This window comes from Scomber scombrus, chromosome 3 (genome assembly GCF_963691925.1).
Source record: "Scomber scombrus chromosome 3, fScoSco1.1, whole genome shotgun sequence".
Lineage (NCBI taxonomy): Eukaryota > Metazoa > Chordata > Actinopteri > Scombriformes > Scombridae > Scomber > Scomber scombrus.
Window position 1 is genome coordinate 10,305,266 of NC_084972.1, and position 26,590 is coordinate 10,331,855.

The 26,590-nt window shown below is 41.7% G+C and overlaps 2 protein-coding genes across 4 annotated transcripts in view; one reads left to right on the forward strand and one right to left on the reverse strand.

Annotated features, from left to right (window-relative positions):
- The first annotated feature begins 2,355 nt into the window (after positions 1-2,355).
- On the forward strand, positions 2,356-12,348 carry top1a (DNA topoisomerase Ia). Its single transcript, XM_062415980.1, has 21 exons — positions 2,356-2,473; positions 2,969-2,993; positions 5,157-5,253; positions 5,415-5,529; positions 5,877-5,929; positions 6,037-6,132; positions 6,260-6,329; positions 6,497-6,588; positions 6,752-6,867; positions 6,989-7,110; positions 7,212-7,334; positions 7,589-7,776; positions 7,869-8,013; positions 8,431-8,574; positions 8,742-8,927; positions 9,013-9,081; positions 9,503-9,617; positions 9,831-9,958; positions 10,478-10,572; positions 10,671-10,820; positions 11,006-12,348. The coding sequence occupies exons 1-21, from the start codon at positions 2,441-2,443 to the stop codon at positions 11,106-11,108; spliced, it is 2,265 nt and encodes a 754-aa protein (XP_062271964.1). The 5' UTR covers positions 2,356-2,440; the 3' UTR covers positions 11,109-12,348.
- Positions 12,349-13,729: 1,381 nt separating this feature from the next.
- zhx3a (zinc fingers and homeoboxes 3a) overlaps positions 13,730-26,590 on the reverse strand; it is an 18,353-nt gene continuing 5,492 nt past the window's right edge. Inside the window, exons 1-3 of one of the 3 annotated variants that reach the window (XM_062416529.1) lie at positions 26,385-26,590; positions 15,282-18,195; positions 13,730-14,708 (exon numbers count right to left, since the gene is read on the reverse strand). The exon at positions 26,385-26,590 is cut by the window's right edge and continues 73 nt beyond it. In XM_062416529.1, the coding sequence (XP_062272513.1) occupies positions 14,675-14,708; positions 15,282-17,998 (2,751 nt within the window). In that variant the 5' untranslated portion in view covers positions 17,999-18,195; positions 26,385-26,590 and the 3' untranslated portion in view covers positions 13,730-14,674. Of the gene's footprint in view, positions 14,709-15,281; positions 18,196-26,357 lie in introns of all 3 variants that reach the window. The other 2 variants (XM_062416527.1, XM_062416530.1) reach the window with 2 other exon arrangements.

The following is a 26,590-nucleotide window of genomic DNA, read 5'->3' on the forward strand; positions in this document are numbered from 1 at the left end:
AGTAGGTTTTTGTTTTACTTAGGGAAGTCCAGTATAGCCTATTTTGGCAATAATTTATTAGAAGTTTTAATTGCACAGAACTTCCTTAAGCAGATACACCACAGCCTCTCAGGGATTTAGGTATTTTAGCAGCCTTACACAGAGCAGTTTATACCATTATAATTTTTAAGCTAAAAGTCTGAAGTAAATTTTGCAAGTCTAAGCTGAAAATTTGTGCAAGCGGATCTGTCAATGGCAGGTGAATGTTAGAAGGCATTATTATGAACTGCAGTGCTCTCTTGTGGACAAAAAAGTTTGCCTTGACTCAGATCCACCATCAAGTCTGCAAAAGGCACTCAAAATAGACTTCTGTAGTCCCATAAACCCACAACTGGTTCATAACTTCTAAGTGTACAATGATGATGACAAATATTCGAAAATATCATTGGCTGTAAAAAACAAAATAATTTGAAAAACAGTGTTGGACTATAGTAAAGTATAAGCTACTATGTAATTGTAATGGCTTAGTACTAACATAAAAACATTTTCAGAATACTGATGTTTTTAGAGGCTAATTTAGATTTACTGGTGTTTAGTGGCCACCTGTCAACCAGCATGGGAATCCCATTAAAAACAATACACATTTCATTTATATTGCCAGTTAGCAAGTGACAATATTTGTTAAATTGTACTTTTTCTCTGAATATACTTTTCAAAGAAATTACAGGTGGTTAAGTATAGTCTGAATCATTCCCTCTGACTTTCAATTCACCCTGACACAGTCTGAAACACTTTGAAGTGTTATGTAACAGGCCTGTTGGCACCTGGGTTATGCAGAACGGGACGGACTCCTGCCTGTTACATGCCACACATTCTGGGCACCACCATTATTGTAGACACTAAAAGCACAACACCAACCCAAGGCTTTGCCTGTGAGTGTTCTGCACGATGCCAGCACCAGGAGGTGGGCCAGTAGCATAGTGATGGACCCATGACACCTGGCTGACTGCCTCATCAGAAAACTTCCCTCCGGTCGCAAGTCCTGCTCCATCAAGGCCATCACTCTTCTCAACAACCCATCCTAGAACCCCCCCCCCCCCCACACACACACACACACACACACACACACACACACACACATGAACTTTAACACACACACACTGAATGGGAGGATCCAATCTCTACTATAGGCCCAACCGGCCCTTCCAGGATGTAGCATACATTATTACTTAACTTTCTATGCTGTATATTATTTTTCTTAACTTATCTGTCGATCTATGGTTATTTTACTTTACTATAGTTCACCTTCTACTGTCATTTTTACTTAATCTTAGTGTCTTTATGTCTTATTCTGTTATTTCTTGCTTAGCTTTGCTGTATCACCAAGTTAACTTCTTGTGTATGTTGTACAGTTGGCAAATAAAGTGATTAATATTCAGATTAATACTATAGCACTTTGAGTTTCATCATCATTATTATTATTATTATTATCATCATTATTATTATTATTATTAGGTAGTGGTAGTAGTAGTAGTAGTAGTAGTAGTTGTTGTTGTAATAAGCAGTAGTAGTTGAAGTAGTAGTATTCTGAGTTAATAAATAAAGTTAATAAACTTAACTAACTAAATTAATGTGTTAATTTCTGCCAGTGATGTCACTCATTTGTTATATATTTAGTGAGTAATGGAAATATGTACTTTGTTTAAACTCCCTGCTGCTGAAAGAGTAAAAGTAGACATTGTCCTTTTACACTAGTGTCTTGTTTTAAGTTTCATTGCACTACTCTTCTGCTTTATGTCTATATTGTTTTTGCACTACAATCTTCTTTCTTTGCACTGTTATGCTATGCACACATTTGTTCAGTTAATGTCCTTCCATTTTATGATGTGTATATTAAGTATTGCACTACCTGTTTAGCTGTTGCACCGCAGGCTCCTGAGAAACAGTATTTCATCCCAAATGTGTTCTTTAATATGGATGGGTTGACAACAAAGAGAGTCTGCATCTAAAGTTTGAATGAGGTCATATGAGTTGAAAGGACAGACCTCTTTTGACATGATGATGAGTGTTGTTGTTATTATTATTAAAAATAATATGCACACAATGCCACTTCCTCTTGCTGTCATTGAGTGAGGTTGAGGGTGAATGCATACTACAAACAAGCTAATAAACTGATGAATCAAGTAGAGCACTGGGCCTGGAGCTGCTTGGGCCCCTGGTCCATGTGCACGTCACAGAGAGTGTGACTATCGTGGACCTAAAGAGCAACACGTTTTGTGGAAAGGGAGGAGCTACAATCTCTCTACCATTTAAATCGACGCGCATGCGCACTATCACACAATTGGGACTTCTTTCTCTTACACAACCTAGTCATTTCTTCATTCTGCTGCTTCTCGCCGGTGTGTGGTAACCATACACGTTACTCAGTTTTTATTCTTTTAATCATCCGAAGCTTTAGGAAATGAGTGGGGACCATTCCCACAACGAGGAGCAGGTAATGTTCAATGTATTTAGTCTTGCCATCACTTACTTAGAGGTAATCTGGTAGAGTTTGTCGCTATAGATTTTTTGTTTGGTTTGACAGGGTAACTTAGCTAACTGAAGTGTCCGCTAGCGCGCGTTGGCCGAGTGTGTTTGTAAGCCGAGTAATTTTGTTGTTAACAACCGTCCTGACACCTTTCATCTTATTTTTATTTGTAAAGCGACGATGGGATGTTGACCAGCTAGCTCTTGGGGTTTTATGGGCCAGGCGCGAAGTCAAAGATATAGTGGAGTAAGGATACATTTCATGTTGCGTTAGCTGTTAGCCAGTTTTAGCTTCGGCATTAGCCGCTAAGTCATATCACCGGCCAGCGTAACCGAGCTAGCCCAGCTAACGTTAGCCGAGCAGCTAACAAACTGTCGCTTTAACATCCAGCAAGTTCAAAGTTAGTTAGCCGGCTAGTTAGCTACTACGAAATTTAACACTCATCTGTTTTTGATTTTTCAGATTGACTGTGGCTCTCGGGTCAATGGTAAGTTTTAAGACATGATACTAATAAGTTATAAGTAGGATTTTCCTCAGGTTTTGACATGTCTTCAGTGAGAACTAACGTAACGTTGCATTTGATCAGCAGAGGACAGAAATGGCGTCCAGAGACTAAGTCCTCTGTCTCACTCACAAGCGCCTATTGTTCAAAAGGGAGGTCCTGTAACAGCTTTTCTATAAATTATTTTCTTAATTAGAATCAATTTTCGCACACACCTTGAGGTGTTTTGTCAGTTTATCGCATTAGATGTTGTTGTTGGGGAGCTTTTAATAGCACATTTCCCACCTGAAAGTGAGGGTTTGGGGGTTGAGGACTTAGTCTCTGCGCCATTTTCTTTTTCGGTGTAGCGGCCTGACTGCACTGCAAGCTGAACCCAGGCTGTGAAGTGCAGATGGCTGTGTGCAGGAGAAATGCGAAGCCACGGTGCTTCATTAGGTTTCCCATGTGGTTACCAAGAAGAGTATGGATATAATATGCGATCTGAAAACATTTTGATAGCCAAGATTATTTATTATTTCAGCCACAGGGAGTTAACATTCTCCCTTGCTAGGAGAAAGTGGACCATTTTAACTTGTATCAGTCAACACGTCAAGTCATTAACTTTAATTTATCATCACATTTTCAGTTTAACAGGGTGTGGGATACTAGGTGGGTTTTGACAATACTCTAAAGAGTCAGCACACTTTTAGAGTTTTTAAAGCAATTATGAAATTGAGCTGTAGAGAAGTACACACAAAGAAAACAGTATTGTATTTTTTGTAAACCAGTTAAGCTTTTCAAACCTTTTTTTTCTTTTCTAGGTAATATGATTTATAACACTTACAACCTCAGACAAATCTTTAAATTGTTCAGCCTTCTTAAAAGAAAAAATCAAACATGGAGTTACTGATTTGTGTTGGGCTTGTCTGTGCATCTTTTTTTAAATTTTTTTTTAACAAAATCAGATGACTGTAACAATCCACCTATATGATCAGCAATGGGCGAGGATTTGTTTTGGGTACTTACAGGGCTTTAGCATTAGTTCTAGTTGTTAGAGGATGGTATTCATTCAGACTGGACTGAATTGTCCAACATGATAAATTAATAGGGAGGGTTGGCTTTTAGAAAACATCTTAACTTGGGCCTGATTCAAATAGATTACATCTTTTTTTTTTTTTGGGGTATGATTCAGCACCATCATCCATTTACTAGCACACACTGTACTTTATGGATTTTTTTAATGTTCAGCACAACATATTGACTACATTTCCTAGTTAGTAACCTAAAGCATTTATTCTTAATTTATGTATTTGATCTGATCAGTGAACTGTAGAATTGAGTCTTAATCAAACATCTGTCACATATATTCTCTAGTTTGTTGATGGAGCACAATGTGAAAAAATGTGTCACAGTTATTTGGTTTTTGACCTGAGAAGACAACACAATTAGTCATACCTGAATAAAGTGGAGAATAACTAGTTTTACAGTGATAGATTGAACTGTTTTGGGTTTAGTGAGAGCAGTTCACTTGCTATAAAACTTTTTCTGCTCTGATCCTGTAAACTGTGTTGGTTCCTGTATCAGAAGAATATGGACAACTTGCTTTAGGACCTGCTTTTGAAAAAGCTGTCAGCAGTGATTTTAAAATGTCTTAGCCCCCTCAAGCATGTAGGTGGGATGTAGAGCTTTTAATGGCAGCTGTAATTTTTTTTTAATAATTGCCTTTTTTTCCTAAAGAAAGATTCAGTTTGTTTTTTTCTCCCTGCCCTGGCTTACAAGTTAAAGCGAGGAAGAAAGCCTACTTTGCTCACGTGCATGTTTCAACCTGTCAGTTGTTTTTATATTGTCTCATAAACAATGACACTCATACGGGCAGTAGGAGGTGCTGTGCTACTGTGTGATAGATATTCAGTATACAGACTGCATGACTTATCAGATTGTGGTGCATTTCAGACCTTGTGTGTTGCAATTTAATTCATATTTTGACTTGGAAAAACTGAGTGGCCTTTGGGTGCTCCACATTAGCAACATGTTCATATTTATCACTTGTGTATAGAATCATACGGGTCATACTTTGATTAAGAGGTAGATTATTCAATCCTTTTTTCAAATTGTTTCAGTCGATGTCTTGTTCACTTCTAAAGCAGGTGACCGTGTTTTTCTTCTCAGACTCTCACAAGCATAAAGACAAGTATAAAGACAAGGAACACAAACATAAGGACCACAAAAAGGATAAGGAACGGGATAGATTGAAGCATGGCAACAGGTATGGTGTGTGCTTCCAGACTTGTCCTAAATGCACGTTCCCATCTTAGCCCACATGTGGTGGACAAGATTTACATCATCACTGTGGTAATTTCAGCATTAAATGGTGGAAGCCGAGACCCCTTGAATTAATAGTTTGTGTTTTTCCTTTTTAAACTCCAGCGACCACAAGGACTCCTCTGACAAAAAACATAGAGACAAGGAAAAGATGAAGCACAAAGATGGCAGCACAGACAAATACAAGGACAAGCACAAGGAGAAGAGGAAGGAGGAGAAGGTGAATTACTATGCAGATAATTCATGGCGGAGTGCACGTATAGTCGTGCATGTAATACTGTTTTTATTCTGCAACAGTGAGCTATTTTAAATCATGTACTCATGTTGATAGCCTTCAAGTGTTGAGACACTTAGAAATATGTATAGCTTGCTCATTTTTAGTTTACATTAGTTTAAATTATGATAGATTTGATGATAGGGGGACAAATGTAGTATTCATGATTTAAACATCAGAGTATTAAACAACTTCTGGACTCAGTTTGTTTTTATATATACATAAAAAAGGGGAAAAACCCAACTGTAACCGGAAGTGATAATCCATTAACATCATTGTTGAAACCTTTTCAGATGAAGTCCCTTGACGGTAAAATTAAAAAGGAAAAAGAGAATGGCTTTGCCAGGTATGTCTGGACTCCATGTTTGTCTTGAGTGTTTTATTTAAAATACAAGCGCATGCATTTTAAAAAAAAATATAAGGCACATCTGATTTGTATATTTTCTTCTTCAGCCCGCCACATGTGAAGTCTGAGCCTGAGGACGACTTTTACCACTCCCCTAAACATGAGAGGTCTCTAAAGAGAGAACGGGATGTTGATGATAATGAGTGAGTGGCCTGCGCCGTTAAGACTTTTTACACGTCGTTTTTTTTTTAATGTTTGTATTTCATAGTTAGGGTGCCAATATACAAAATCTGATCTGCCAGGCCTGTAACACACTATATTGTTTTTCAGCTCTGAATTCAAGCCCAAAAAAATAAAGACTGAAAATGAAAAGAAGGCTAAGAAAAGGAAACAAGATGAGGTAAGCAAAGGCCAAGAGTAGACTGCAAACTCCTGTGTAAAAGAAAACACAAATCGAATGGAGCCCCTGAAGAATCAGGGTCTCAACCTTTTTCTGTTTCTGAATTATTATTTTTACTGGCAACCCTGGAGTGAAAGAGCTAAAATAGTTTCTCTTCCCCTTTTCAGGACATTAAGTCCAAAAAGACAAAAGTCAAAAAAGGAGAAGTCACTGATGGAAAAAAGAAAGGAAAAAAAGAGCCAGAGGAGAAGTGGAAATGGTGAGTTGCGTATGTCGATCAGCTGTATGATACATTCACGCTGGTTATCAGGGTGGTGATGGGTCGACTGTGGATGTATTGCATTCGATTGTTGTATAAGTTAATGTTTTGTTTTTATATATTCAGAGCTTGTTGAATTGTGCTGTAATTTGACTGATTCCAGGTGGGAAGAGGAGAGATACACAGACGGCTCCAAATGGAAATTTCTGGAGCACAAAGGGCCGGTGTTTGCGCCACCTTATGATCCTCTTCCCAACCAAGTCAAATTTTACTATGATGGTGAGATAATGTTTCTATATGGCACAGTACATGTTTTACAACAAAGGATGTATTGTAAATCTACACTATTGTAGCTGCAAGTTTCCATAACTGATTAACACACCTGTAATGTATATTTTAGGTAAAACTATGAAGCTCAGCCCAGAGGCAGAAGAGGTCGCTACGTTCTTTGCAAAAATGCTTGACCATGAGTACACCACAAAGGATATCTTCCGCAAAAACTTCTTCAAAGACTGGAGGAAGGTAGGAGAAATGGCCACAGTAATTTTCCTGAACAAAGTCTTAACTCAAAGGTCAGTGCTCAAAGATTACTGTTTTTGAGTGTGGCGTGTTTTCTGATGCAGGAAATGAACTCAGAGGAAAAGGCGAAGATCACCGACTTGAAAAAATGCAACTTTGCTGAAATGAGCGAATATTTTAAGGCGCAGTCCGAAGCCAGGAAGGCCATGTCAAAGGCGGAGAAACTGGTGAGCCGATGGATGCATTTTCAGATATTGCACGTTTTAAGGACCTGATCAGAGGCTGAATCATATGAAACATGACATCAGCTGTGCTACTCAGCAATCAACTGTTTTTGTCAGCAATCAAGCAAAAAATATTCTATAAATATATAAAGTGTGTGTGTGTGTATATATATATATATAATTATTATTTTTTTTATAGCATTGAATCATGGTGTTGCTGATGCAATTCTGACATGTTATGTCTCTTCTCCGTGTAGAAAATAAAGGAAGAGAACGAGCGTCTCTTGCAGGAGTACGGTTTCTGCATCATGGACAACCACAAGGAACGTATTGCTAACTTCCGCATCGAGCCTCCAGGTCTTTTCCGTGGTCGTGGAGACCATCCCAAAATGGGCATGCTCAAACGACGCATCAGGCCTAAAGACATCATCGTCAACTGCAGCAAGTGAGTTTTTTTTTTCTCTCTCTCAATTGCTGATGAGCTGCTGTGTTTAGGGGGTACAACGATTACATGTTTTATTTATGTGCTCCTCATAGGGACTCCAAGCACCCCGAGCCTCCGCCAGGCACTAAGTGGAAAGAGGTTCGTCATGACAACAAGGTGACTTGGTTGGTGTCGTGGACGGAGAACATTCAAGGCTCCATTAAGTACATCATGCTGAACCCCAGCTCTAGGATCAAGGTAGGCTGGCAGGATGTGGTCTACACTTTAACAGGTTGACGTATAGTAGTTCCCCTGCTGTGTGGCCAAATGACTGCATATGAGAACTGAGTATCCACGAGTAGCTTTATCGGTACTGATTTCTTTCTTTTTTATTTAGATGTTTCAAGACCTTTTTCATTACTCCAGTTAAAATGACTCCACTAAAATGTAAAAAACAAAACATCCTAATGACAGGCTGTGTCCTGTTTCTCATTTCCGAGTGCTTTAATAAAAATGGCTACATAGCGTATGTTGCTGTGCTGGGAACACGCCATACTGTGCAACCAGCTAGTAATCTCAATTGAGTCCATGTGACTGCATGTTTGGCACACGAATGGTCCTCTCTAATTCATTACTCTTTGTCTCATTTATGCACGTTGTCGTTTTTGTCTGCAGGGAGAGAAGGATTGGCAGAAGTACGAAACTGCCCGCAGACTGAAGAAATGTGTGGACCGCATCAGGAGCCAGTACCACGAAGACTGGAAGTCCAAGGAGATGAGGATCAGACAGAGGGCCGTGGCACTCTACTTCATCGACAAGGTGAGGCAGACGGATGACTCTTGACATGGAGTGTTTAGAGCTGGTGGGAGTTAAATCTAGTGTAATAGTGGGTGCTTAAACAGTGGGACGGATTGAGAGTTGTTTTTTTTTTTTGTGTGTGTGTATGTGTAAGCCGGCTTTAATCCTGCTGTCTTTATGTGTACCAGCTGGCTCTGAGAGCAGGTAACGAGAAGGAGGAAGGAGAGACCGCGGACACGGTGGGCTGCTGCTCCCTGAGAGTCGAACACATCAAACTCTATCCAGAGAAGGACGGTCAAGAGTACGTGGTGGAGTTTGACTTCCTGGGTAAAGACTCCATCCGCTACTACAACAAAGTCCCAGTGGAGAAAAGGGTAAAAAGACAGTTCCGTCAGTGTGACGTAGTGTTTTTAGGTGTGTAAACACTTCCTCTGTATTTACATGTTCTGCCTCTTTCAGGTATTTAAGAATCTTCAGTTGTTTATGGAGAACAAGGAGCCTGATGATGACCTGTTTGATCGCCTGAATGTAAGCAGAACATAACATGCAAAGTAGATGGTTGGAATGATGAGCTGAGCTTTTTATTTTATTTTAAATTTTTAATATACTATGGTTGTAGTGTATAGTTTTATAATATGCATATTTTCATTGCTGTATGTGTATTATACATATGAACAGGTACCCATATGTGCCTTCTTGTTCTGTGTTCCTTATTTGTAAAATTAACAAAATATTCAATAAATAAATGCTTAAAAAAAGAAGAAGAAAAGAACTTAACTATAATATCCTTATTTGGTTTATACACTTATTTTTTGTAGACTTGAGAAACAATTCAAAATTATAGGTGTTTTTATTCAGGAAGACTGGTCTTAAATAATAATGTCTACATTTTTGGCACTCATAACACACATTTCTTTGTGTAATGATTTCATTCATTTTGCTCCTCCAGACTTCTATTCTCAACAAGCACCTTCAGGAGTTGATGGATGGTCTGACAGCCAAAGTTTTCCGTACCTACAACGCCTCAATCACCCTGCAACAGCAGTTGAAGCAGCTCACAAGTGGTACGTCTCCATTTGATTAAACCTTTTTTGCTGTACAAAGAATCTGAAACCACATAAATGATTCTCATCTAAAGGAAATGAGAAGAGACTTGACAACATATCGGAATTGCTTGTTTCCAATGCATAAAATGGCTTTCATGTGGGTTTTTGTTTTGACTGCTGTAGAGTGACCTTCTGCATAAAGAAAACTGATAGTACTCTGTCCCTCTCTAGCGGATGAAAACATTCCAGCCAAGATCCTGTCCTACAACAGGGCCAACAGGGCTGTGGCCATCCTGTGTAACCATCAGAGGGCTCCACCGAAGACATTTGAGAAGTCTATGCAGAACCTGCAGACTAAGGTGAGGAAGTGTTCCAGAGACTGGCAAGCCTTTATTTTTGCTGAACTTAAAATGTTAAATATTATATCCTACATGTCATTTGTATGTTTTACTGGAATGGCATTTAAACTTGGAGCGATGACTTTCAGTTCTCAGTGCTGTAAAAGTTGGACTTTATATCTACAAATGTGTATATCTTTTTTTTCTTATCACTATTCTCAAAGGAAAATTGCTAAATGTTACTTTGCTCAATCGACACTGTAGAAGCAAAACCATCCCCAATTATGTGCTTAAAGACAAAATGCAACAAATGTCCAAAATTGGGAACATAGAATAATGGAGACTGACAACAGCCATTATGTGGGAAAGTGCTGGGAGGAAATATTCAGATTGTGTTTGTGTGATTGCACTCTTGCACGAGTGAAGTACACTGAGACCTCCAAATTTTCAGTGTCACTCCTTGTAGGGTCAAATGTTGAAATTTGTGAGAAAGTTCTTGCAGATGTTAAATGTGAACATAATCACCTTCATTTTTCTCAGATTGATGCTAAAAGGGACCAGCTTTCTGATGCCAAGAGAGAACTGAAGAGCGCCAAGGCTGACGCCAAAGTACGCAGAGATGAAAAATCCAAAAAGTAAGCAATCTCTATAAAGATGTAGTACAGATGTCCTCTACTGATTGACCTCATCAACCTCGTGCATAACCTTCATGTGTTCCCCGTTTCTCCCGCAGGGCTGTGGAGACTAAGAAAAAGGCGGTTGAGAGGATAGAGGAGCAGCTGATGAAGCTGGAAGTGCAGGCGACTGATCGTGAAGAGAACAAGCAGATTGCCCTTGGCACTTCCAAGCTCAACTATCTGGACCCTCGCATCTCTGTGGCTTGGTGAGATATAATACTTCTGAGAAATTGGAAAGACGATTTAGGAAAAATTAAATTTGATTGTTCCCTTCTGTTTTTGGGGAACAGAAGATACACAAATAGCACAAAAATGACACAATGAGGAGCTTTGTGCTATAATAGACAAACTTCATCTGGCCTCATTTCTGTCTGGTTTTGTCTCTTTTTAGGTGCAAGAAGTGGAGCATTCCCATCGAGAAGATCTACAACAAAACCCAGCGTGAGAAGTTTGCCTGGGCCATCGACATGGCAGATGATGACTATGAATTTTAAATCCCAGTTTGTGGTTTTAACTATGATACACTCATTTTTTTATCGGATACTTGTTTTTTAGCTTAAATGAATTTTGCTCGATGGCCAGACCTGATAAGGAATTTCAGAAAGTTTGAGCAGAAAAAACAGCGGCGACATGGTAAGACAAGATGATGAGGCCACAATGAAGTGGCAGGAGGGTGTTGGGTAGTCTAAACATCTGATCTGAGATCAGGCACCAGGGCTGAACTGTACCCACAACTGAGCATCAAGGCGTAGTCCCAGTAATTGGAAGACCCTTTTACCTTTTTCTCTCTCCCTCTCTGGGACAAAACCTGACAATGCCTGAACTTTGAACTCTGTGGTCCTAATAGCTACTGTATGAAGCAAAAAGAAAAAAAAAATGCTTTGTATCATTTTCTCTGTTCACTCGCTCCTGTATTTTAGCCCTCCCATGTATTATTAATGAATTCTATATTTTGATAGACAAAGTTAAATCAAATTCCTTAAATACACCCACACGCCTTTTCAAGGAAATGGAAATGTGAGCTCGACTTTTGAGTTGTGTGCGTGCATGTTGTGTGTATGAGGGGCGTAACCATGGAAGCTGTCTGTTTGGGTGAATATTTTAAACTGGACTATGTTGAATTGTTTAGCATGAAAGAGGATGTCTGGGCAGGCAAAGGGGGGAAAATACTGCAACCATTACAATATTTACTTAAGCAAGCAGAATGTGAATATTTTGTTTTACAGCCTCTATCAGGGACTTCTTTTTCAGTGTAAATGTGAACCAATCATTTTTATCCTTTTGAGTTGCAAGCATCCTCCGACTCTGCATAGCCCTGTCTACATCCAATTTTAACTTAATTTAACAATTGTTTTAAGGAAAGAAAAAAAACTCCCGTATCTGTTACTTGAAGATAATGATGTATTTAAAGTCAGTTAATGGAAAAGTGTTTTACTTCCAAGAAGGGTATGTGAGGGATATCAATTTTGCCAAAAAAAAAAAATCATCAATCTGTTACAATTTTAGGCAGGTTTTTTAATTGTGTAAAGATTGCGCATAAAGTAATGTAACATTTAATGTGAATTCAGTTCATTTTATTCCACTTGTTCCACTCTTATGATAGGAAAGTTGATGTAAGTAGCTGTAAAGTCAACATCCTATTCCTGTTTTACATTTTTTTTTGTCATAGCCTTTGATCATGTTTTCTTTGAGTTTTATGCTCATTGTAGGTTGAAAAATGAATAAAACCCTACATGTAAATATTCTGTGTACCGGTTTTCTTTTTCCCACCCATCACACATTTTCTCAGGTTTACTCTTTAACATTTTAGAAATGGCATTCAGACTGAGTCAAGTTTTGAATTTTAAAAACAAGACCCTTTACCCTGAGCGGAGGCCCTCCAAGTAGCACTGCTGCCTGTTGGTTTTGGACTAGCAGACGCGGTGGAGGACTTGCCAGAGTAGCGCTATCCTCATATTTCACTTCGTCAAACACATTTTGATCTTTTTTAATCACAAGATGATCAAAAAGAAGTCCAAGAATTGGGTAAATTGTACCATTTAAACATTTCACCTGCTAAATTTTTAAACAAAATTTGATGGTGTGACTGAGTAAACTCATCACAACTTTGAGTCTTGCCTTCTGCACTGCTTAAGGATTTCTTTCCTCAGGCAACATCTGGAAGGCCAGCACCCTTATAATAAATAAAGCCACTTTTCCCACAGCACACATCCTTTCAGTGCCTAGAGAAGCTCTGGTCACCACCTGCATACATACCTGAGACTAAATAACTCAGCTTGCAGACAAAATGAGTTGTTCTGCAGTGGATTGCCTTCCATGGAAACAGAATCTTAAAAAATGTTCCTCCATAATTCAGCACTAACTGTATTGTCAGCTGCTCACCAGCAGGTGACGCTATATACATTCCTCCAAACCCAGTGCATTCACATCGAATCACTTCCACATCCATCTCACTGAATAATATAAGTGGTATCTATGGAATAATTCATTTTCACTCCTGGTGCAAGGTGTATAATCTGTACCCGCTGAACAAATCATAAGACTGTTGTGCTTGGTGAGTATTCAGTTTATTCTGTAAAGATTCAGAAGTGTAGAAAGGATGATACAACAGTGTTTTATGATCAGACTATTTCATAAAAGTTTTTTTTATTTTTTTATTTTTTTTTTTTTTTTTAAAGTGATCATAACACCGTAAGTCCAGATTCCATTTATCTCGAACCAAAATAAATTTGTAACATTCGACACAAGTGCATACACTGCTGGTAGGAGATCAACCTCCAATTTCACTTTGGATGGTATAGCACCGTTCTTAGCTATTAGCAGCTTGACAAAGATGCAGCTTAATAGGATTCATGTAGTGACTGTATGTTTATATAAACACAAGAAAATTCAGAGGAGAGCAAAGATCTCCTCATTTGGCTCTCTAGCTAGCACAATATCTCACTCTGTCAGTGTCTAGGGATCAAATTGATAATTTTGCTTTAAACAACATTTTGCCAGTAACAATATTTGATACAATTACAGCTTAAAGTTAAACATCTCCAAGTGTACAGAAAGCAGCACAAGTTTTTTTTCACAGATATAGACCAACAGTGACCATCGATGCACTGGCATGTTTTCTTTTCCTCTTTTTTTTTTTTTTTTTTTTTTTTAAATCTTTAGCACAGTAGCTGGAAAGCAAGGTGATGGACAGACAGGTCATATAAACACATGGACAGAGCTGAGTAAGGCAACGTTAGCGTGACAGGCTTCTCTCTGTTCAGTTTGCAGGGCAGTGTAGTGTATTGATCTTGACAGAGCTGTCAATACCTTTACTGTGGGGCAGTGTGATTTTTAGCATTGCTGTCTTCATTAGTGCATTGTATATAGTCTCTTGCGTGTAGCTGAACTGCAAAGTGATCACCAAAATTTATACTGATCTAAATAAAACATGTTTGATTGCATCTGGACTTACAGTGACTACAGAAGAGTAAATAGAATTGAAAAACCAAATAACGGAAAAAGTAAAATTCAAGGCAGTGCTGAAGTACTGGTTGCTAAAAAAGTAAAAAATATCACAAAGCCAACAATAACATTTCCTTGACACATCTTTTGTCTGTCCAGTCAGTACAAACCCTCTTTTATAGTGCAGTTTTCAATCATATATATATATTTCTCCCTCTGACCCAAAAACAATATCTCGGCCCTATCCTATCCTATCTTCGCTCATTCAAGTCAGTTTTCCAGTCAGTGTGCGTCTTTTCTCATTCTTTTCTTTGATCCCTCGTACTGACCTCATTGTGCACCCTCCCCACACAACCACAAAGAAGCATGAAAGGCTTAAACATCACAGGACTCAAAGGTGAGAAGTTCTTTCTTTTGACGATGGCAGGAAGTGATGGCAGATGGAAGAGGATGAGGCGGAGGGGAGGGGTGGGGGGTATTCACAGTTACAGTCAGAGTCCAACGGTCCAGCTACAATCACATCTGCTGTCATTATGAACGCTCTTTTTAGACCACGGCCAGGGAGCAATCCAGCCTTTAAACATCATGTTCCTCTGGCAAGATTGGGCCCGCTTCGTCACACCTCCAGCAGCTCCATCCTCAGGCGATCCCTAACATCGACACATGCGCACACACACACACAAACACACGCACACGCACACAAACAGGCAAACACAACATGTGCAAATTGAGAAGACTTGACTGAAAGGTCTTGTTGCATTGCAGGTAAGGCATGTTTAGGGAGGGACCATTGTAAAAAGATGCCTGTGCATGGGTTAACTTGCTTCTTGGAAATCCATCTCACCAAAGACAATTGTCATGATTTATTCACATATATTAGCATGCACTCTCAATCTATAATTCAACGGGCCAGACTCCTACTTATCTAAAAATAGCTTCTTAAACACAGACCTTTGATTGCCTGAATCAGATACTCAGCATGAGTACCTGTACACACTTCTGCTGCCTCCATTTTACTGTACATCACGCAGCATCGACTACAAACAGCAAGCTGTCATGCTTTCATCACTCCACCTGGCTTACATTGTTTTTGTTTTCTTGATTGTAAAATAGCAAAAATCTGGCAAAATATCACAAGGTACTGCGAATGAGACATGTACCTTTGTATCTTACTTCAGGAGCTTTTATCACACTTTGTAAATCGAGCATTATGACTAAAGTACCTGGCCTGACTGGCATCAGTCTGTTGTTCAATGAGTGACTGACTGGCCACTGGCTGCTGGTGGTCCTCTCCTCTCTCTGACCAGGGATCCTGCAAGACTCCTGGCTGCACGGACTCCTCAGCTCTGCCTCGTTCGCTGCTCCCCTCGGACCCCATCAGACTCAACAGCGGTGAGTATGAATCCTGCCATACAACCCGCTGCCCTGAGTTCAGTCCTGCTTCTCCTTCAAGGTGCTTGTTCATGTCTTGCTCAACAAGTTTCTTTTTGGCTGCTGGAGGTTCCTTCACTGACTCTGCTTCGGCGTCTCTGTGAACCCTCATCTCCTCTGATTCTGCGGGCGGTCGCTGATAGGTCTCCAGCCACTTCAGCTGCCCGTTCTTGTGGCTGTACCGGCTGTCGCTGAACCAGCGTACAACCTCTGACTTGGGAAGGCCTGTCTGGACACTTAACTCCTCGTACTGCTGACTGCTTGGCCAGCGGGTGCTGGAGAACACCTGTCGGAGGATGTGCATCTGCTGGGGGTTCTTGTTACCCCAGGGGGGTGAGAACGATGACTGACAAGCAGACACCTCAGTTATGTCAGACTTGTGTTCCTGATTTAGAATCTCAGATGTAGTCTCCGCTTCATTCATCTTCAGCCTTTTGAAGTTGATCTTGATGGGGTCAATTTTCAGCTCAGGGCAGCTTCTGTCCCCTGAAAAGGGGTCCTCCTCCTTAATGAGTTGCTGTAAGATTGACATGCCTTTTATGGGAAAGTCCTTGTTGCATTTACCCTCATCTAAAATGGATGAGCTGCTGTTTGTAATGACAGTGGTGCTGGTGCTTTCAGTTGGGGATTTGCTGGCATGGTTCAGGTTGGGGACACTGTCATTACAAGTAGTACTAGGGTATTCGCTGTTAATACTGCTGTTGTTGGTCTTGTGAATGTAGTTGTTGAGTTCGTTGTCGGCCTTTGCAGTGTGGGCCTGCTCTTGTGGACTGATGACGCCGCTGTTATGATTGTTACAGGTGACGTTGGATTTGCTGGTGTTATTGATGATCACTTGACTCTTGGTAATGTTTGAACCTTCCAATCCAATTGATAAACTGTTGTTTTTGACGTTTGACGGTTTTCCATTGGTGTCAGCAACACAGTGCTCCTCATTATTGCTAATGTTGGTAGAGCAAATGGCAATGCTGTTGATGCGGTTGGTCGGGCTGCTATTGTTCACCGATTTCCTGGTGACAGTCTCACCACCATTACTACTGCTGGAATAGCTGGTGATGCTGCTGCTACTACTGCAACTACTGCTGCTACTGCTGCTTCGACTGCTGCTGGTGCTACTGACACAAACGCTGCTTCCAGCCATGTCCAGGCCATGGCCATTGCTCTTGTCTGGCTCCACAGTGGGCTGAGTATTCTTGGTCAGTACCTGTGTTGTTCTGACTATGGGTTGAAACTTCTGGGGGACAATTGGAGTAGAATACGAAACCCTTGTGACATGAGGGTTGGTTGACATGCTGGCCTGTGTGGCTATGACTCCACTGGGCCTGGTTTTTATACTGCCATAGGGAACTTTAGCCATTTGAAAGTTTGGTCCTTTTGAGCCTGGATGGGCTGCGACAGTGTGGTGGGTAACAATGTGATTGACGTGTCGTTGTGTAGCAGGTTGCTTTTGAGGTGCTCCACCTTGGAACACAGTGTTGAACATCTTTCTCCTGGCCTCTTCGATTTCTTCAGGAGACCAGCTTATGCCCTGCTTGAGCCTTTGGGCAGTAAACCACAGTTTGATCTGCTCTTCTGGGAACTCTGAGACCACCGTTAGGTAGCAGAGCTCTGCTTTGGTCGGGTAGGGAAACTTGCCAAAGGATGTCTTGAGAAAGCTGCTGGTGTCCATGGCTGCGTCGTAGGTGGGGATACTGCTAAGAGGGATCATCACCTTTGGAAGGTCTTTATTGGAATCGGAGGAGGCGGGAGAGTAAAGGGAGGGAGTGTGCTGGTGAAAGACTTGGTTGGACACTGTCTTCGCAATCACATGAGCGACAGTGGTCCTCGGCATAGCTGGGGCGGCAGAAACACTGAGAGCCCCGTTTTGGAGTTCAGGCACATTTTTCAGCATGCTGGGGTCTACATCCTTTCCAGTGTCTTTCTTCCGTACCTCCACGGTGTGAGAAACCACAATCTTTTTGTGTTCTCCCTTGGCTTTCATTATCTTTGCTATTGGTGTTTTGGTGAGGGAGATCCCAGATTCTCTGTAGTCTTCTCTGCTGTCCGTGAAGAGGCTTTGCTCCACAGTTGTGACTCCATCCCTCTTGTTGACAGTTAGGGAGGCAGTGGCCAGGCCCTCCATGATCTTTGGGTGGGCATTAGCATTATGCAGAGCCAGAGCCTCAAAGCGGACGACTGACACCCCACAGTTCAGGCAGTAGAAAGTGGGCTGGGCCCTGAAGTCTAAGTGGCAGTTGTGCATGTGATCCAAAAAGTAGTTTAGATCTCTGGACTCAAAACGGCATGTTGGACAGCTGTATGTACCTCCTTTTTGCATCTCACTGCCACATTCGGATTTGGAGGAGCTGTGAGAGAAATGGCCAGAATCTTCTCCAGAGATGCTGAGTATGCTATCTTCTGGGATTGTTGGTAGGAGTTCTGGTAGTGAGCCCAGTATGATTTCCTCACGCACATGTTTGGATTTGGATGGTATCATGCAGGGTACCGTGGATTTCCTCTTGCTGGCCATTGTGCAGCTTTGTGTAGATGGGAGAGTGAGTGATTGGTTGTCCGGTATGATGAGAACAGAGGGCGGGTGGATAGTGGAGAGGGTTGAATGCAGTTTAGTGTCATGGACCAGCCACTATGATATCACAGTGTTGCTTCATGCCTTCTGCCACCGTAGGACTCTTGTCACATGGACAACGTTAACAGCTCCCAGGGAACCTGTGAGGAAAAGAGCACAAAAAAGAAAGACTTTTTCAGCACATATTCAATTTAATAATTACAGACAAAATGAAACGCAGTATGATATATTAAACTGATGAAAAGACGGCATAACATGGGAAAAAAACAAATTATTCATCCAACCTGAACACTATAAAATCGACAGATATTTCATATGCTAATAGTAGATTTATAGGTTATGCTTGCAAAAATATATGAATTATTAATACATAGCATATTACGGTAAGCGAGAAAGATAATAGCCCTGCACAGGGTAATTAGTGTAGGTGGAAATACAGTGTGATAAGTGTAGGTGGTATTTATCAGCAATTACAGCAAAGCAGTAAAGTAAAAGAGTGTAAGGCTTTTCTTCTCAAAACAAGCTTCACGCTTATAATCAAAGTTGAAGATTATATCAAATTAAGAAAAAGAAAAAGTAGCATCAGAGTTCATAAACAAATATTATTTATGTTTTTAAATCACATTCGGCTGATTGCCAAAATACTGAAAAATATTTTCCTTGAAATATATTGAGGGAATATTACAAAGAAAAAACAGCTTTCAATAATAACAGTAATTCACACGCACTCTCTCTCTCTCTCACACTCACACACACCCTCAATCAGTGCAGCCTGTCAACGTTCTGGTTATTTACTTGGATTTTCAGACTTCTGTCTAGCTGTCACTTTTTATAAATTTGAAAAAAGAAAGCATGAGAATCAACATAGCCAGAAATGACAGTCTAATCTCAGATATTTGTTGTTTCCTGTGACTGCTGCCATAGGTTTGGCTCTGCTAATTATTGATGATGCATATGTCCACAGAATTATTTTCAGTGCAGCTTCATCACATTAAAACACATAATTAAACTGTAGGTCGGCATTGAGACTGAAGCTACGGTAGATACCATGTAAATGTGACTCGCCGGGTTTCGAATGAGACCCGAGGTCTTTGTTGCCAGATGCCACCTGCGTCCCTCAAGCCAAGAGTTAATATCAGTAAATAAATATTGTCCACAGACTACCTCGGGGATTTTAAACCTATTGAGTGGGATGTACTTCATTACTCCGTGATAGCGGCACATGTATCTAATCTTACCAGCTGTTTCATATTGTCTGCAATGACCAAAAATATGCAAAATTATGTATACAGGTTTGTGTTTGTCTGCAAAAAATATTTAGTAACCACTTCCTGTAATAGTTAATTTGTTTTTTTTGGTTGGGTGTCCCTTTTATATATGTAATTGTGTTCTTCTTTGATTTGATATTGTAAAGCAAATACATGAAGGTTACATTACTTTGCTGTTGAGAGTGAGAATTTTACTGCCACACCTGGATGTGAGCCTTATGTTTTACATCTGATGTTACACTGTACCTTCCCGGCATTAGACGAGAAATCATTTGACTAGTGTGAAGGTGTGTGTGTGTGTGTGTGTGTGTGTGTGTGTGGCTGTCTGAAAAGGTTACTACAAACACATCTGAAGCCATTTACAAGCTGCCGACTCCAAACCATCTCATCCTACATTTGTTCAACAACAGCATGGCATCACATGCATGCATACAAACACAATACACAGATCGCTGAGTGCACAAATCCATTAGGAAACCACATCCGCAGGCATCTCCTTCCTATAACACTCTAGCCAAAAGGATGGATACAGATTGCATCTGCACTCCTCAGCATTCCTCCCCTTTTATTCTCTGCATTACAAAGTGAAAAAATGTGCATCTGTTCTCTCACAAAGGCCACAAATATTAAAGTTTGTAGGACGCTCCAGTCAGTATTTTATTAGTGATACAGCCGGCTTTTTTTCTTCATTTTAACACTGGAAAGTGCAAAACACGTTAAGTTCAATCAGATATCAAAGTGGTGTGGTTCTGCACCCTCTGCATGAACTTGTGACACACACACACACACACACACACACACACACACACACACACACACACACACACACACACACACACACACACACACACACACACACACACACACACACACACACACACACACACACACACACACACACAGAGCCTCTACACATATCTTTCTCCCTAAGACTGGAGAAGCGTTGATGTGTGACATGCTGCTGAAAAACTTGTCTCATTCTATCATCGTCTATCCATATCTGTCAGCCTTTACCTTCTCTTGCAAGCTTATCATCCTGTAAAAAGAACAAATTCACCCACCATGCCACCCAAAACGTTTCTGTTAAAGTCCAGCCTCGTACGGCATTTTCTTAGTTACAAAGAAAACAATTTCACATACTTTCAACAGATTTGTTTTGCATTGCCACACTGCTTTTGTGCACACTGAAAAGCTCTTTCACAGACCTTTTCATTTCACTGCATCCACGTGCATGTTCACCATTGCCGGCTGGATGGTAAATAAAAGATGAACCTGTTCCAGAATTAAAAACCTCAAATGACTGCCCAACAGTACACACTGATCCCAGACAGACTGTGACGTCCTCCTTGTAACTACCTTTTTTTTTTTTTTTCATTTCTACTGACGGCTGCTGCTTCCTGACAGAAAAAACTGAAACAAAACAAAACAAAACAAACAACAAAAAAACTAGGTCACCAGCATCTTATGCAGTAATCCCGGGTTCACTGCATCCAGACGCGGGCATGTGCTGTATGTTTTGCCGCCAGAGAGGTCATGATATCCTCTGACGGCACACTCGATTAACCCCTGGTGAGGACACACCGTTCGTTCCGTTTGTTCCACTGAATGAGGGATTTAGAAGTGAGCTTCCACGCAGCGGAGGGATGTAGTCATGCACATCCGAAACATCTGTGTGAGAGATGCTACGATTCTATACAAACTTTGTACAAAAATCAGTGTTGGCTCAGTTTAGCTCTGCTGAAGTGATTGATTTTGTTTGTCAGACACAGGCACTGTACGCCAATGTGTTTCAGAAAAAAAGAAAAAAAAATTGGATGGAAAATAAAGTGATGGAGAAAGTAATTTGGTTATGGTGGTGGGCTGTGACTGGTGTAGCAACCCCCAGAGGGGACGGCGGTCTGTGACGAGATGGCCTAGTACAGAAGCTTCCCCTCCCCGAAAGAAACACTCCACTTCCTGCATGAGAAAACCCAAGACAAGCCAAAAGTTGAGAAAGGTTACATAAAGAATCAGGTCACCTATCAAAAGAATGGGCTGCTTTATCTGGCGAGCGAGACGTGCGATCAGACACAAGACAAGTTTTTCCCAGACAGGGAGCCATTGAATGGTTCCCTCTGAAAAGCCAGGCCTTGTGTTTCAGCGGCGAGGTAGACAACGCTCAGACGATCACTGTCCCCAGTGTGTCGTATGTCCTCGCGCTGGCACCGGCTCCGTGGTACAGGAGGGAGGGAGGAGGAAACTCTTTTCATCTCCGCAGACCAGGGGAGTCGTATCTGAAGTGAAGGAAAGTGGCAGAGCTCTCAGGCGCGCTTTCTGAACACCCACGCTCAGTGTAAGCATGGGGCCTTGTTCGCTGAACTAAAACCGCGATTGTACCATTCAACTTCTCAAAAACAAGCGTTTCAAAACAAATTGGATTAGGCTAGGTTTAAATTCTGATGGGGTTTATACGTTCCGCCTGATTTAATAGCAGCTTTAAGATTTACAGGAGGGCCTCCCTTATGTGCTCTTACACTGTCATTTCCATGACAATATTATATTTACATCTCATTAATATTTAATTATATGCTCTATACTTTTAAATGGCTGAGTGTGCTGCTCCCATCTCGGCGAAACCAATTGAAAAAAAGCAGCATGTATTCCCCTTTCATCACCTCATAAACTGCTGCAGTAATTACAATATTACAACACGAAAAACATGCCCAATCTCCAGCGAGCTGCTACCAGCTGAAAGGGAGGCGAAGCTGCAAAGTGGTTGCTAGACATTAAAATGTAATTCAAAACAGTCCCACTGATTCAGATACTCTCAGATTGTTGGGTCACCTACAGTTGACATTAACAAACAGAGATGGTTGTTTTTGCTGTGCAGCTTGTCACATGAATGAGAACGTGAAGGCTTAGGAGGAGGAGGAGGAAAACGAGGAGGAGGAAGGACAAAGGGAGACAAAACTCAGACATTTGGGAGTGAAGTGAGAGGATGACTGATGATGATGACAGGCTGTGCTGTTTAAATATTCCTCCCTGCTGACACCTCGTACACACACGTCTACACACTCCCTCCTCACCTCCGCAACATTTAGCACCTGCACCACTCTGAAATCTTTCTCTTTGAACTGAATTGCTGGCAAGGAGTCTCTTGATGCGACAGTCGCTGAAGAGCTAAAAAAAAAAAATCCAAAAAAACCCTCTCACTTATGACAATATTTGTTGTGCGTGTAATTTGCTTTGACAGTGATCCGCGCCTGTCTTGTGAGCCTGTTTCAAAAAAAAAAGAGAAAGAAATCTGCCATAAAAATGACGTCCGCTGGGAGTTGGGGCAGAGAGGGGAAATCCTGACAGATACATTTGAATGATCAAGAAATCTGTTTAGCTGGAACATTTTCTGCCAAATGTCCATTAAATAGATTAATGTCATGTGAGTGGATCAGCTGGACACCTAAATATAAGCCAGAGACAGAGAGCAATTACTGTCTTGCACAGAGAAGAGATTGGGAACAATAGCGCCTCATTTATAAGGGAAACGTGATCCAGCGCTGGGAGCCTTTAGACGGCTGACTGTCGAATTGCGATTGTTCTGTTTCCTGCGTGTCTGGGTGTCTCCTGTGTCCATCATTCTGCCAGTCTGGACTAGTGTGGGGTTTTTATAGTTTTTTTTTTTTTACAGTAAGAGTGGACAGGTTTCACAGTTTGGGGACATTTTTGTGGGTGTGTGTGTGTGTGTGTGTCACTGTACGCCTGCCAGCATGAATAAGTGTTGGGCTATACTGTTACGTGTGCTGAAAAACAATTCAGAGTCATCAGGGTCATTAGTACAGTGCTAATACAGCACACGAGTGCACAGCGTTTTCACAGCCTGTCCAGCTGAAGACACGCCGTGGCTTCAGAGTGCAGTCTCCTTCTCCACTGCAGGATCTTTCTCTTCTTTTTTCTCTTTTTTTTGGTTGTTTTTACATGGGTGTGTTTGTGTGCGTATTAGTGTCTGAATGTCTGAGACGCAGGTGTTGTCAGCCATCTCGTCCTCCTCCTTCTTCTCCTCCTCACACACACACAAAACCCCCCTTACCTCCATGACTGCAGCCTCGTCCACTGGGAGACCGGTCGGTGGTGCCACTCATGTGTTAACATCGCCATGGCAACCCCTCTCTTCCCCTTGCCCACCACGCCACACACACAGCAGAGTCACTCGCCCACACCCACCGACCTCAAGACACACACACGCCGAATTCCTTGGACTGCATCCGGTGCAGGACAAACTTAATCCACATGCCCCTGCCAGCCATCTTTGAAAAGTCCATTCATGGTTCAAGTCTCTTTCAGATAACTTTGGGTGAGGTCCATAGCAACGACTTTGCTTTTTTCTTCCCCAATCAAGTAGCAGCAACACAAAAATCCCTGCTCCACTGTTCTTATGTTTACGACGGGCGTTAATGAGAGAAATGTCACCGCAGTGCACGCTGGAAATGACCTCCTGTCACTGTTATTGTCTTGCTAAATTTGTGCAGAGGCCTGCGGACTGAGGCGCCACAGTAACACACCTACTGCACTCTGCCTGTCTGCGCATCTTTGCTTCATGGTCCTGTTTTGTGTTAGGGTGAGCGCTCACTGTTGAAACCGTACATTGTTCTCCAAACCCTTCTATCTGTGGCCCAGATGAATGACAGACAAATAAACCATGGAACGCAGAGAAAAAAATTCTGAGTCATGCATCCTTTTACATCACTTTCGATGAATAACTTTTTCAGTTCTGTAGCCAAGACTACAGGCATTCATTTGGCAACTTAAGAAGAAAAGGAAGAAAGATGGCGGCGTACTGCACATTGTACTGTCCATCCTAAAATGGCTGACATCACAGCCTCCTCTAACTGCCAAAGCCTGGCAAATACCAGCTCCTGCTGACCAAACCTTTCTTACATGGGACAGAGAAAGTGGCAGGGGCTCTTTCCCCAATAGCCCTGAGGTCCTCCCCCCCTTCTTCCCGTCAGTGCACAGGCGTTTCTTTTGGTTGGAACTGTGCAAACATGCTGTTTTAGTGGGGCTTTTGAGCACTCTGGGCTTCGATACGGCATTGGTCCGATGACAAAAGCTATACCAAAAAGACTGAAAGACCCAAATAAAAGTGAACCTGTATAGAAAGCCATCCTTTTTGGTGGGAAAAATAGGACTTTGGATTGTGTTTCAGAGACTTTTCTGAGAGGATCATGAGGTATGCCGCTATCATGAATGCTTGTTTGTATAAAAACGGCTGGAAAATAGATCTGGTTGGCATTAGATAGATGATTTTCTTCTCTGAACTCAAGGAATGTTATACACTCCATGTCAGCTAAATCTGCAAATCATGACCATATGACCTTCCTCGGTATTCTCTGGCAGGGGATTCATTTTAAGCAGTGGGAGGCACACACAAACACAATATCTACAGTAAGAACTCTTAGAATTCAGAGAACTTGATCCTGAAAAGTACAGTATACCAGGTATATGAGGGGTGGCATGTGCAGACGCTGCTTTGCGATAGGGGAGTGGGCACTCTTGGCCCACTACATTGTGTCTGTGTGTACAAACACTCCGTTGTGGCCATAACGAAAACTGTGAGCTGTGCCTAATTGCAGGGAGTGAGGGATGAAAGGCAATATGCCTGGCCTCATTAAAGCAGTTCCGAGAAGGGAGATGGAAGACCGTTCCCAGGGATCCACAAAGGGAATTGACATTCCCCCAGTGTAAGCGTCCTGCTGGAGTGAAAACCTCCACACACACTGAACTCACTGGGCCAAGCTGAACCCGGTCTGCCGGAGCTCTCGCAGCGAGAGCTCATTTACCTTTGTTTTGCCGGTCATCACACACGCCTGCAAATTAACTATCGAAGTGCAGAAACGTTCACTGGAGACTGGACTGTCCAAACACCCACTCTCACAGGAAAACCTCAATGGCAGAAAGTGTTGCGCAGTCATTTCCATGACCTACATTATATGTAACAAGCTTATATGGTTAAATAATTAAAGAACATTCCAAAAATTGCCAATGAATCATGCTCGTCTAGCTGGTCCGACTGCTGTGATTAATTTGGGGTTTCTTTCTTGCGTTATGGACAGCGGCGGTGGACCCAAACATGATCCACAGAGGCAACATTAGTCAGCACAGAGGTCCCTCCCCTAAGGCAGAGGGAGACACATGGCATTCAAAGCTGGGTCAATATTTATGTACAGATTGAAAATGTGAGCAGACAGGAACTGATATTTTCAACAGAATGCCTCACTGATAATCCACAGTTTGCATAATATGCACTGACTCTGGAAATGAGTAGCTCTACTTACTGTACTGTATATGTCTCAGTGTGTGTGTGTGTGTGTGTGTGTTTGTGTGTGCGTGCGTGCGTGTGTGAGAGTAGGGCAGCAGCACATGTTGGTAGGAGGAAGAGGAGGAAATGAAAGAAAACGAGTCCTGTGCATAGAGATACAGGCCTACCTTTCTGCTCTGGCAAGAGGGAGACATTTGAAGAGTGTGAGATCAATAGCTGAAAATTGATTCTTGGCATGCAGTTTGAACATCTATGGACTCTACGGGCTTCTTATATCAGTCGATAAGCTTGCTATAGCACTGTGTTGAGAAGTCTTTCACAACTAAAAGCACTCACACTCGCAGCACAGTGGGGAAATAACAGCGCGTTGTGCAATAAAATAAGCAGATACGCCACATTGTATAGCGCGAGAAGGAGCGCAAATTCAGCCAGACGGAGGATCCGTTGTTGTAACTGTAACAAACTGACGAGTTAACCCGTTTCACTCCATTCACAAGGCTGTGGGGCAACACACTGCCTCGGAGCCTACAAGACGATCTGGCACCCTATATAACCTTATGAATATTCCCAAAAAAATCCTCCACCCCCCTCCTCCACCTACTGTCGCCATTTTATACATTGGCGACTTCATATAAACTGCTTTGACTACAGCACCAGATGAAAATGCAATATTCAATAGCGAGACATAATTCCAGTAAACAACTTTGGAGATCACACCTCGCCAATAATGAGAGGTATTTACCTTTCGGAAGAGTAGATGTGTCCTTACCTCAACAGTCGGTGGGGAAAAATGGAATCCGACATTAATATATAAATGAATAATATTGGATTAGCTCCGATCGTTGCGCTTTGAGAAGAAGAGGAGGCGAGCAGGGGGTGGGAGCTCTCCTCAAGTGAACCCGGTGAACTGGCGTGAACCCGTCAGTGACCACGGCAAGGTACATTACATTACATTACCTTTCCACCCCTCAGCCA